The following is a 12,765-nucleotide window of genomic DNA, read 5'->3' on the forward strand; positions in this document are numbered from 1 at the left end:
TATTCTGTTACATTGATCTATGTGTCTGTTTTTGTGCCAGTACCACAGTGTTTTGATTACTGTAGTATAGTTTTAAATCATGGAACGTGATACCTCCAGCCTTGTTCTTTTTTCTCAAGGTGGTTTTGGCTATTCCGGGTCCTTTGTGTTTCCATACAAATTTTAGAATTATTTGTTGTAGTTTTATGAAAATGCCTTTTGGTATTTTCATAGGGATTGCATTGAACCTATAGTATGTTGGGGCGTATGGTCATTTTCACAATATTAATTCTTCAGTTGATGACCAGAGCATATCTTTCCATTTGTGTCATCTTCCGTTTCTTTCATCAGTGTCTTATGATTTTCTGAGTACAGGCCTTTTACCTCCTTGGTTATTTTATTCCTAGGGTTTTTTTATTTAAATTATTTTCTTTATTTTTTTGGCTGCATTGGGTCTTAGTTGAGGCACATGGGATCTTCGTTGAGGCATGGAGGATCTTTCATTGTGGCACACGGTCTCTTCATTACAGCGCTTGGGCTTCTCTCTAGTTGTGGTGGGTGGGCTCTGTAGTTTGCGGCATGTGGGCTCACTCATTGAGGTGTGTGAGTGCAATAGTTGTGGTGTGCGGGCTTAGTTGCCCTGCGGCATGTGGGATCTTAATTCCCCAAACAGGGATCGAACCCACGTTCCCTGTGTTGGAAGGCAGATTCTTTACCACTGGACCACCAGGGAAGTCCCTTTTATTATTTTTTTAATATCTATTATTTAGGCTGCGGCATGTGGGATCTTTGTTGCTGCGTGTGGGATCATTTTAATTGCGGCATGTGGGATCTTTAGTTGCAGCATGCAGGATCTTTAGTTGCAGCATGCTGGCTCTTTTAGTTTGGGCATGCGGGATCTAGCTCCCTGACCAGGGATTGAACCCAGGCCCCCTGCATTGGGAGCATGGAGTCTTAACTGGACCACCAAGGAAGTCCCAGTTCTTTTTGATATAAATGATGTTTTCTTAATTTCTCTTTCTGATAGTTCTTTGTTAGTGTATAGAAACACAACAGATTTCTGTATATTTATTTTGTATCCTGAAACTACTGAATTCAGTTAATAGCTCTAATATTTTTTTGGTAGTTTCTTTAGGGTATTCTATATATAGTATTATGTTATCTGCAAACAGTGAGAGCTTTACTTCTTCCTTTCCAATTTGGATTCCATTTATTTCTTTTTCTTGTCTGATTGCCATGGCTAGAACTTGCAATACTATGTTGAATGAAAGTGGCGAGAGTGGGCATCCTTGTCTTGTTCCTAATCTTAGAGGAAATGTTTTCTTTCAGCTTCTTACTATTTAGTATGGTGTCTATTTAGTATGATGTTAGCTGTGAGTTTGTCATATATGGCCTTTATTATGTAGAGGTATGTTTCCTCTATATCCACTTTCTGGAGTTATTATCATAAATGGATATTGAATTTTGTCAAAAACTTTTTCTACATTTATTGAGATGATCATATTTTTATTCTTAAGTTTGTTCATGTGGTGTATTACATGGATTGACTTGCAGATATTGAACCATCCTTGCATCCCTGGGATAAATTCCACTTGATCATGGTGTATAATTCTTTTAATGTATTTGGTGTGCTTATACTTTGTTGAGGAGTTTTGCATCTATGTTCATCAGGGGTATTGGCTTGTAATTTTCCTATTTTGTGGTGTCTTTATCTGGTTTTGGTACAGGGTGATGCCTCATAAGAATGAGTTTGGAAGCATTTCTTCCTCTTCTTTTTTTTGGAATAATTTGAGAAGGATAGGTGTTAACTCTAAATGTTCGGTAGAATTCACCCGTGAAGCTCCATGGTCCTGAACTTTTGTTTGGGAGTTTTTAAACTACTGATTCAGTTTCAGTGTTGCTAGTTGGTCTGTTCATATTTTCTGTTTCTTTCTGATTCAGTCTTAGGATATTATATGTTGCTAGAAATTTATCCCTTTCTTCTAGGTTGTCCATTTTATTGGCATGTAATTGGTTTTTGTTTTTTTTTTTTTTGCGGTATGCGGGCCTCTCACTGTTGTGGCCTCTCCCGTTGCGGAGCACAGGCTCCAGATGCGCAGGCTCAGCGGCCATGGCTCATGGGCCCAGCTGCTCCGCGGCATGTGGGATCTTCCCTGACCGGGGCACGAAACCGCGTCCCCTGCATCGGCAGGCAGACTCTCAACCACTGCGCCACCAGGGAAGCCCATGGCATGTAATTGTTGATAGTAATCTCTTCAGATGTTTTGTATTTTTGTGATGTCAGTTGTAACATCTCCTTGATCATTTTATTTTACTGATTTCAGCTCTCTTTTTCTTGATGAGTCTGGCTAAAGGTTTATCTAAATTTTGTTTATCTTTTCACAGAACCAGCTCTTAGTTTCTTTGCTCTTTCCTGTTGTTTTACTGTCTCTATTTCATTTATTTCTGCTCTGAGCTTTATGATTTCTTCTAACTGGGTTTGTGTGTTCTTCTTTTTCTAGTTCCTTTAGGTATAAGGTTAGGTTTTGTACTGAGATTTTTCTTGTATTCTGAGGTAGGCTTGCATTGCTATAAACTTACCTCTTAGAACTGCTTTTGCTGCATCCCACAGATTTTGGATCGTGTTTCCATATTCATTTGTCACCAGGTATATTTTTCTTGTCACCAGGTATTTGATTTCTTCAGTTACCCTTTGGTTACTTAGTCACATATTGTTTGGCCCACCAGTGTTTTTTTGCCATTTTTTTTTCTTGTGGTTAATTTCTAGTCTCATAGTGTCGTGGTCAGAAAAGATGCTGGATGTGATTTCAGTCTTAAATTTATCGAGACTTGTTCTGTGGCCTAGAATGTTATCTACCCTAGAGAGTGTTTGATGTGCACTTGAAAATAATGTGTATTCTGCTGCTTTTGGATGGAATGTTCTATATGTTATAGCTATTAAGTCTGTCTATCGTAATGTATTGTTTAAGGCCAGTGTTTCCTTGTTGATCTTCTCTCTGAATGATCTGTCCATTGATGTAAGTGGGGTGTTAAAGTCCCCTACTATTATTTTGTTACTGGGACTTTCTCCCTTTGTTTCTATTTGGTTTATGTATTTAGGTGATCCCTTTTTGGGTGCATATATATTTACAATTGTTATATCTTGCTGGATCAATCCATTTATCAAAGTAATGCTACCCAGCTTGCTTTTCATTTCCATTTCCATGGAATACCTTTTTCCATCCCCTTACTTTCAGTGTGTGTGTCTTTAGATCTGAAGTGAGTTTCTTCTAGGCACTATGTATAAGGGTCTTATTTTTTCACCCATTCAGCCAGTCTGTGTCTTTTGATTGGAGCATTTAGTCCGTTTACATTTAAATTAATAATTGATAAGTATGTACTTACTGCTGTTTTGTTCATTGTTTCCAGGTTGCTTTTGTAGTTCTTTTTTGCTTCTTTTGCTTGCCTCCCTTGTGATTTGATGACTATCCTTAGTGTTAGGTTTGGATTTCTTTATCGTGTGTGTGTGTGTGTGTGTGTGTGTGTGTGTGTGTATCGTTTTTTTTTAAAATTTGTTTTATTTTATTTTATTGGCTGCGTTTTGGTCTTCTTTGCTGTGTGCAGGCTTTCTCTAGTTGTGGCGAGTGGGGGCTACTCTTTGTTGAGATGCGTGGGCTTCTCATCATGGTGGCTTCTCTTGTTGCGGAGCACGGGCTCTAGGCGTGAGGGCTTCAGTAGTTGTGGCTCACGGGCTCTAGAGTGCAGGCTCAGTAGTTGTGGCTCGCGGGCTTAGTTGCTCTGCGGCATGTGGGATCTTCCCGGACCAGGGCTTGAACCCGTGTCCCCTGCATTGGCAGGCGGATTCTTAATCTCTGCGCCACCAGGGAAGCCCTGTGTGTGTATCTATTATAGATTTTTGGTTTGTAATTACCTTGAGGTTCATATATAACAGCCCATGTATATATTTGTGATTATTTTAAGTTGATGATTCTTAAGTTCAAACACATTCTAACAAACCTGAATCCACCCCCACCTTTTATTGTTTTTTTTACATTATATTTTCCTTTTTTGTTTGTTTGTTTGTGTCCCTTAACTACTTTTTGTGGATATAGATGATTTTATTACTTTTGTCTTTTAACCTTCCTACTAGATTTTTATATTGCCTAGTGTGGTGTTTTTCTTTTCTGTTTAGAGAAGTCCCTTAAACATTTCTTATAAAGGCTGTTTACAGGTGCTGAACTCTTAGGATTTGCTTGTCTGTAAAACTCTATATCGCTCCTTCAGATCTGAATAATAGCCTTGCCAGATAGACTGTTCTTGGTTGTGTATTTTTTCCTTTCATCACATTGAATATATCATGCCGTTCCCTTCTGGCCTGCAAAGTGTCTACTGAAAAATTTGCTGACAGTGTTATTGGAATTCCCTTGTACCTAACTAGTTGCTTTTCCCTTGCTCCTTTTAAGATTCTCTCTTAATCTTTAATTTTTGCCCTTTTAATAACAGTGTGTCTTGGTGTGGACCTCTGAGTTCATCTTGTTTGGGACTGTGCTTCCTGGACCTGGATGTCTGTTTCCTTTCCCAGATTAGGGAAGTTTTTAGCTACTGTTCTTCAAATAAGTTCTCTGCCTCTTTCTCTCTCCTCGACTTCTGGGACCCGTATATTGTAAATGTTAGTACTCTTGATGTTGTCCCAGAGGTTTCTTAAACTATTGTCATTAAAACAATTTTTTTTTGTTCTGTTCAGCTTGAGTAGTTTGTACTATATATTTTAGTACACTCATCCATTCCTCTGTATCATCTAAGCTACTGTTGATTCTTTCTAGTGTGTTTTTTACTTCAGCTATTGTGTTTTTCAGATCTGTTTGATTCTTCTTTATCACTTACTGTTAAACTTCTCACTGTGTCCGTTCTTTTCCTGATTTCATTGAGCATCTTTGTAATTGTCATCTTGCACTCTTTATCAGGTAGATTGCTTATCTCTCTTCACTTACTTTTTCCTCTGGGATTTTGTCTTGTTCCTTTGTTTGGGACATATTCCTCTGTCACTTCATTTTGCCTGATTTTTCTGTTTTTATTTCTTTGTATTAGGCAGGTCATTTATGCTTCCTGATCTTGGAGAAGTAGGAGATGTCCTGTGGGGCCCAGGAGCTCTGGTCACCAGAGCTATATCCTCTAGGGATGCCCCTTATGTGGGCTGCAAGGGCCCTTCTGCTGTGGCAGGGCTGATTACTGTGGGTGTGCTGGTAGGCAAGGCTGGCCCCCCAGCCTTATTGGCTGCCAGGTGCTCCTCATGTGGAGGCTGCCAGCTGCTGGTGGGTGGGGCTGGGTCCTGGTGAAGTTGGCTGTGTGGCCTGGAGAAGGGGCTGGAGCTGGTGGGTAGGTAAGCCCTCGGCACTAGTAGACTAGAGGGAGGACTCCAAAATGGTGCTAGCCAGCATCAGTGTTTTCCTGCTAGAACAAGTTCCTGTAAATGGCTGCTGCTAGTGTCTCTGTCCCTAGGGAGAGTCCCAGTTGCCTCCTGCCTCTCCAGGAGGCTCTCCAAGATCAGGAAGTATGTCTGACCCAGGCTCCTTTCAAATTACTGCCTCTTAGCTGGGACTCAGGGCATATGAGATTTTGCATGCACCCTCTATGAATAGTCTCTGTTTCCTCCAGCCCTCCGGCTCTTCTGTACACAAGCCCCGCTGGCCTTCATAGCCAGATGTTCTGGGTCCTCATCTTCGTGGTGCAGGACCCCTGGGCTGGAGAGTCCAATGTGGGGCTCGGATCCCTCACTCCTTGTGGAGAACCTCTGCAATTGTGATTATCCTCCCATTTGTAGGTCACCTATTCAGGGGTGTGGGTCTTGACTATACTGTACCTCCAGTTTCCCCCTTCTGCCCTTCTCATGGTGGTTCCTTCTTTATGTCTTTAGTTGTGGAAAATTTTTTCTGCTAGTCTTGAAGTTGTTCTCATCAATAGTTCCTCTATAAATAGTTGTAATTTTAGAGTGCCTGTGGTAGGATGTGAGTCAAGGTCTTATCACTCTGTTATCTTAGCCACTCCTCCCCAAATTATATTCTTTGAAAATGCCTTGTGGACCAAGGAAACTATATCCATAGGTCTTATCCAGCCCTTAAGCGACCTCAGGGTCATCATTCTATCTCAGTATGTTTTATGAATTTGTCTATATGGAATCTATTCTGAAACATCTTAACTTTCCGAAATCAACATTTCTTTTTCATTTAGTCAGTGTTGAGGCTTTGCTATATGCTCACTTCTTCATTCCATTTTGATAGTAAAAATCTTTGAAAATAACCAGCGTAGGAGGAAAAATATGTTCACCTTTTCATTTAGTTGAGCCACTTTGCCACTTGTCTGTTACGAATTTTGGTGGAAAACAAATAAGCCCAAGTTGTAAGGGCTTACAGCCCTCCCTTGTAAGTGGAGATAAGACGCAAACAAGAATGACTGGGATGTCAGGGATGTCGCATGTGAGGTCAGAGGTCCTAAGGAAGTCTAGGAAAAGGTTTTATAGAGGGTCTGGCACTTAACGCTGTTTCTTAAGGGAAACAATCTTAAATCAAGTACAAAAGGAAGAGAGCTGCAGAAGAATATATACAGAAGTGGGCTTGTCTGGATAGTAGTGAGCAATAGATTCCTGTAGGAAACTAGTTGGCAAGCTGGAAGTGAAGACCTGGATTATTTAATTCGGTAGGCAATGAAAAGAGGAATGATACGGTCTGCATACCTTCCCTCTGTTGCTGAGATGTTTCTGTTGCTGTGGTACCTGTTCACATAAAGCAAGTGGAATCTTTTGCTGGTACTTAATGTTTTTGTTTAAGAGCTTAAATTATTGTGAAAATGAACTTCTTGAGTCAAGCTGGAATGAGTTTGACTTGAAGAAATAATAGATGCTCAACAAATGAATGAACTGAAAATGAAAGCTCATGAGTGAAAAATGAGTGAAAAATGAGTGAGAAATGGATCGACTCAGAATGCCAATACTGACCTGAAGGGAGGGTAGGGCAACAGTAGTTTGGACCAGGGCAGAACTTTAAGGGACCACAAAAGCATTCATAGATTTGTGTGATCAGGTTCTGATTTTTTTTTTTTTTCCTTTGCAGAATGTCCATATCTTACCACAGACAGTTCTTTACATGGCTGATTCAGAAACTTTCATTAGTCTGGAGGAGTGTCGTGGCCATAAGAGAGGTGAATATCAAAGGAAAAAGTTTTGGATTTTTTTTTTTTGTTCCCTGTGTACATCTTTTTGGAGATAAATACTATTCTCATTCTGAGAGTTACTGACTTTCTGAGGCTATGGGCCTACTCCCTGGAGAATGCATGAATATGCTGTCTTTGAACTTTGAGAAGCCCTTTTGCTTTGAATATTGATTTCTAAACCTTGTGGTACAATTGAAACAAATTCTTTAGTAAGGTGTTTTTCTCTTTTTGAAATACTTGAATCCTCCAGGCACTTCTTTTTACTATTAAAACAGGATGTCTTTGGGTATTCAAGCCTTTTATTGTATTGGATGACCATTTACCAAGGTTATCTGTAGATACTGTGCATTCTTGGCTTGCTAAACGAAGAAGCAGACTATATCCCATGTTGGGCACACTGAGGCCCAGAGTTAGACTTGGATAGTGGATTATCGTTGTCTGATTTGAATCCAGGTGACAGTGTGGTAGAAAAGTCATTATGCTTTAATATCAGCTGAACAGAAAGGTATAATAGTAAATCTGAAAATCAGCTGCTGCTGCTGCTGTCATTGAGGCAGAAGCAGTATGTGAACAAGTAGAAGAAGGCAAACTGGCAATGTTTAAGGTCAGATTTAGAATTTAACGTATAAAACAAGGGCTCAAAACAGAAAAACTTTTTTGTTTTTAATCAAAGCTTTTAGACTTCCTTGTAAAGTGTTCTGGTGTAAAATAATTTAATATTTGCTTTTTTTCCCCCTTCCTCATCAAATTTGACCTTAAATGGATGACATTGAATAATTTTCCCGTGTTATTACAGCCAGGAAAAGAACTTCTATGGAAGCAGCATTTGCCCTTGAGAAGCTGTTCCCAAAACAATGCCAAGTCCTTGGGATTGTGACCCCAGGGATTGTAGGTGAGAGAATACCAACTTGATTTCCTTGCTTTGCATTAATGTGGGGTCCTATAGATTGGCGGGTTATTTGTAGCTTAACAGCATGTTTATATTTTTGGCCATCCAAAGTACAATAAAGTTGGTCATATATACCATCGTATTATATTTCACTTATATTAATTTTCCTTACGTTATTGTGGTTAATATTTCAAATCTCAGGGCTGTCCATGTAAACCAAATCTAATTCATATCTTTCCAGGAGCCATTCATAAGAGGACAGAGATCTCATTCTTCCTTTCTACAAACTGGGAAGTATTAGCAAGCATTCTTACTTTTGTCAGTTCAGCCAGAACTGTTTCTGGTGGATGGGGTGAGGTAGGGCTGCGATCAGGAGCTGCAGTAGGCCTTACTAGGAAACTTCTCTTTCTCTGCTTGGCTGCCACTGTTTGAAGTTTATAGCAGGAACTTTCCAAGTTTGCTACTGGTGAATTTTTGCTGGTTTTAATTATTTTGACTTCTGTATCTAATGGGGGGAGCGAGATCCTGTTAAAACTGTCATGGTGCAGTGGTTCGCATCCCTAGATTGGGATCCCAGCTGTACCACTTTAGTATCGGTATGACTTTGGGCGAGTTAGCTGACCTCATGGGGCTTCAGTTTCCCCATCTATTACATGGGGGTGATTGATAGTACCTTCTTCAGAGGGTTTGAGGATTAAATGAGTTAGCACATGTACAGCATTTAGAATAAAGATATGCAATAAGCGGTAACTAAATGTTAGCTATTATGATTTCTTGTTGCACTCCGTAAATGGCATTTTTAATCTTCACTGAGAGACTTTTGATTGGAATTTAGGAGTCTTGTACAATGAACTACAAAGGATTTCAAGTGTTTACAGATGAATAAGGGTGAATGTATGGTTGATGGGGGACTGTTTCATCCCTCCTGCTATCAGCTCCCACCCCTATACTATTATATCAGCCCCATCACCACAAATTTTGTTTCTCATTGGATTAAAAAAAATGACGGCAGTGACTGATTTTCTTTTAACTTTCGAATTTTCCTTAAATGAGTGATCTAGTTTTTACCATTATTAGTTATTAACAAATGCTTCTATAGAAACATAGCTTTCATTTCTTACATCATTTGGTTAGACCTCCCCACCCTACACTCTGTGGCGTCCTCAAAGCATGACTAAGGTTCTCCTCTTTAAAATTTCAGCTGGGGGTTAGGGACAGGAGAGGGCGGGCCAACCTGGGCAACACTCTTGCCTCCATGACCCCATAGTGAGGGGTGGGCAGTCTACCTGAAGCCTTCCTCTCATGTTTGCCATGTTTCAGAGCAGTTGGTCATCTTTCTAAGTTCTCTTAACGATCTTCATGTCGGGAGTGAGTATCATTCCAACTCCCTTTAGTCGGGACCTGTCCTCTTGTGTTTTCTTGGACCTACTCCTTACCCTTCTTATTGATTCTTGTTCCCACAGCTGAACACTTTCTTTGTTCCACATATGTCACAGAAAAACTTCCACCAAGACAGTTGATTGGATTCCTTTTTCTTAGGCCACAGTTAGTGATTATTTCTAAAATAGCCATTGGCTACTAACCCATCTTCCTTCTTTAGGTTGGAAAAATTTCAAGTTTGAGAATTTGTTCATTTTTATATATACAGAGATCATTTTCTTTCTTAATTGAGGTAAACTTTACTTACAGTGAAATGCACAATTCTGAGTGTACAGTTTAATGAGTTTTTTTTTTTGTTTTGCGGTACGCGGGCCTCTCACTGCTGTGGCCTCTCCCGTTGTGGAGCACAGGCTCTGGACGCGCAGGCTCAGCGGCCATGGCTCACGGGCCCAGCCACTCCGCAGCATGTGGGATCTTCCCAGACCGGGGTACGAACCCGCATCCCCTGCGTCGGCAGGCTGACTCTCAACCACTGCGCCACCAGGGAAGCCCCAGTTTAATGAGTTTTGACAAATTCATATCCTGGTGAAACTGACATGCTAGTCAATATTTAGTATGTTTCCATCACCCCGGGAAGTTCCCTCATGCCCTCTTCCTGCCATTCCTTACTTCCATAGGAAACCCCCGTTCCAGTTTCAGTGACCATAGGTTAGTTTGGCCTGTTGGTGAATGTAATATAAATGGAATCATGTTATATACTCTCTTTATCTTGGCTCTTTCACTCAACATAAATATTTTTAACAACATAATATTTTTGAGACTCATGTTATTTTGCATATGAGTAATTCATTAAAAAAATTCTAGAGTAGTATTCTGTGACTTAACTTGAATTAACTTTTGTGTATGGTATAAGGTAGGTTCAGGGTTAATTTTTTTTTCATATGTCTATCTAGGTATTCCAGTGCCATTTGTTGAAGACTTCTCTTCCTCATTACATTGTCTCAGCACCTTTGTCAAAAATAATTGGCTGTATGTTTGTGGGTCTGTTTCTGGATTTGATTCTGTTCCATTGATTTATTTGTGTATCCTTAAGCCAGAGTCATATTACTGTAGGTCTTGATGTTCTTTTTAAAGATTGATTTCCATAGATCTTGATGTCCTTCTTTTTAAAAATTGCTCTGGCTATCTAGGTCCTTTGCATTTCCACATATATTTTAGAAGCATCCTGTCAATTTCTATAACAAAGCCTATTGGCTTTTAATTCGGATTGTCTTGAGGCCTGCTACGGACAAAAAAAATTGCTTTTATGTTTTGATATTTTTTTGTAGAAGAGGGCCTCATAATCTCTGAAATTTTATTTTCATGTTTTTAAATTCAGAATATGTTATGTGGGGTTTGATTAGATTCTGATATTTTCTCTTTGAAAATTTTTTTTTCCATTTTGTTCTATCTTTGGTTTCTAAAAGGCTTATTAACACTTTGTTTTAAGAGTTTCTTTTTTATACTAGTAAGAGCCATTTACTGTTTTTAAAAAAAAGTAAAGGAAAATTAGAAAAGCAAAAAAGAAAAAAATTAAGCTACTTCAAGCTTTAAGTAGAGTTAACCACTCTGTTAATTTTATGATGCATAACCTTCCAGACTTTCGGTATGTAGTACAGAGTATAGATACAGATAGGTATGTAGTATAGATATATGTATATATGTGTGTATATGTATGTGCATGCATAAAATATGTATTTATATATTTATATAAAATACAGTTTTCCGTGAACTTGTAATCTGCAGTATTTGTATCGGTCTGCCAGGGCAGCCATAACAAAATACTATAGACTGGATGGCTTAAACAACAGAAATCTATTTTCTCACATTTCTGGAGTCTGGAAGTCCAAGGTGTTGGCATTTTTCCTTTCTTCTGAGGCTTCATTCTTTGGCTTACATACAGCCACGTGCCTTCTCACTGGGTCCTCACATAGCTTTTTCTCTTTTCTCTGTGTGCCTTCATCTCTGATGTTTCTTCCTCTTCTTGAAAGGACACCAATCTTACTGGATTAGGGCCTGACCCTTGTGACCTCATTTAACCTTAATTGCCTCTTTATTTAAAGGCCTTATCTCCAAATACAGTTATATATATGTGTGTGTGTGTATTTCAATTCTACATACATACAATATATATAGTGTATATAATTGTCAAATATTCTATGATAAATTTTACAAGTAGAATTGCTGTGAAGATGTAGTTACTACCCTCCCCCAACTTTTTATTTAGAAAAGCTTCAAACCTATAGAAAAGGGAAAAGAATAATAGAATAGTACAATAAACACCCATATATCCTTCATCTAGATTCACTGTTGTAAAAAATTTTGCAACATTTGCTTTTTCTGTCTTTGTTTATGAAAACATTTCTTTCTGAACAATTTGAAAGTAAATTTTAGGCATCATGACCTTATACCTCTAAAAATTTCAAAGCTGAGAAACTCTTATTCAGATAGTGGCCTGTTACCTTATTGATTATGTTAGTGACCTAAACTGAAGTTACCTAGGTGTGGCTGGGTAATTTACACCAGATGAAACTTCTGTTTTTATTGAATCTGTTCACAAAACTGTTTAACTTTTTTCCTAGTGACGCCAATGGGATCAAGTAGCAATCCACCTCAGGAAATAGAAATTGGAGAATCTGGTTTTGCTCTATTATTTCCTCAAATTGAAGGAATAAAAATAAAACCCTTTCATTTTATTATGGATCCAAAGAAATTAACACTAGAAAGGCATCAACTCACTGAAGTAGGTAAGTTGTTATTATTTACCATTAATTGCCCGTATTGTTGATTGATTTTGTTTGTTACTTTGAGAGAGTCTGAATTAAGTACACGTTACTGCAGATGTGGATAATTCAAATTAGTGATTAACAGAGGCTAGTGCAATATTGTTTTTGGTAGAATGGATTTACTTTTTAAATTATTTTACTTACATTAAAGCCTGAGAGAACCAGAGATGAATTTTCCATAAATACTCTGTTGATAATAAACTTACTTGTATTTAATTCTGAATTTTGAAGGATTTCTTCCTCTTTGAACATTTTCTATTTTTTTTAAAAGTATTTGGCCATGTTGGGTCTTCGTTGCTGCGCGTGGGCTTTCTCTAGTTGCGGCGAGCAGGGGCTACACTTCATTGCGGTGCTCAGGCTTCTCATTGCGGTGGCCTCTCTCATTGAGGAGCACCGGCTCCAGGCGTGCAGGTTTCAGTAGTTGTGGCTCGCAGGCTTAGCAGTTGTGGCTCACGGGCCTAGTTGCTCCGCAGCATGTGGGATCTTTCCGGACCAGGTCTCGAACCC

At 39.0% G+C, this 12,765-nt stretch overlaps 2 protein-coding genes across 3 annotated transcripts in view; both read left to right on the forward strand.

Moving 5' to 3' along the window:
- The window catches only part of UBE2Q2 (ubiquitin conjugating enzyme E2 Q2), a 369,008-nt gene that overhangs the window by 77,542 nt on the left and 278,701 nt on the right, over window positions 1-12,765 (forward strand). The gene's annotated exons all lie outside the window — the stretch shown is intronic.
- The window catches only part of FBXO22 (F-box protein 22), a 30,601-nt gene that overhangs the window by 3,880 nt on the left and 13,956 nt on the right, over window positions 1-12,765 (forward strand). For both annotated transcript variants that reach the window (XM_049706615.1, XM_004276353.3), the window contains exons 3-5: window positions 7,065-7,152; window positions 7,961-8,056; window positions 12,055-12,219. In XM_049706615.1, coding sequence (XP_049562572.1) covers window positions 7,098-7,152; window positions 7,961-8,056; window positions 12,055-12,219 — 316 coding nt within the window. In that variant the 5' untranslated portion in view covers window positions 7,065-7,097. The remainder of the gene's footprint in view (window positions 1-7,064; window positions 7,153-7,960; window positions 8,057-12,054; window positions 12,220-12,765) is intronic.

Source organism: Orcinus orca, chromosome 2 (assembly GCF_937001465.1).
Source record: "Orcinus orca chromosome 2, mOrcOrc1.1, whole genome shotgun sequence".
Classification (NCBI taxonomy): Eukaryota; Metazoa; Chordata; class Mammalia; order Artiodactyla; family Delphinidae; genus Orcinus; species Orcinus orca.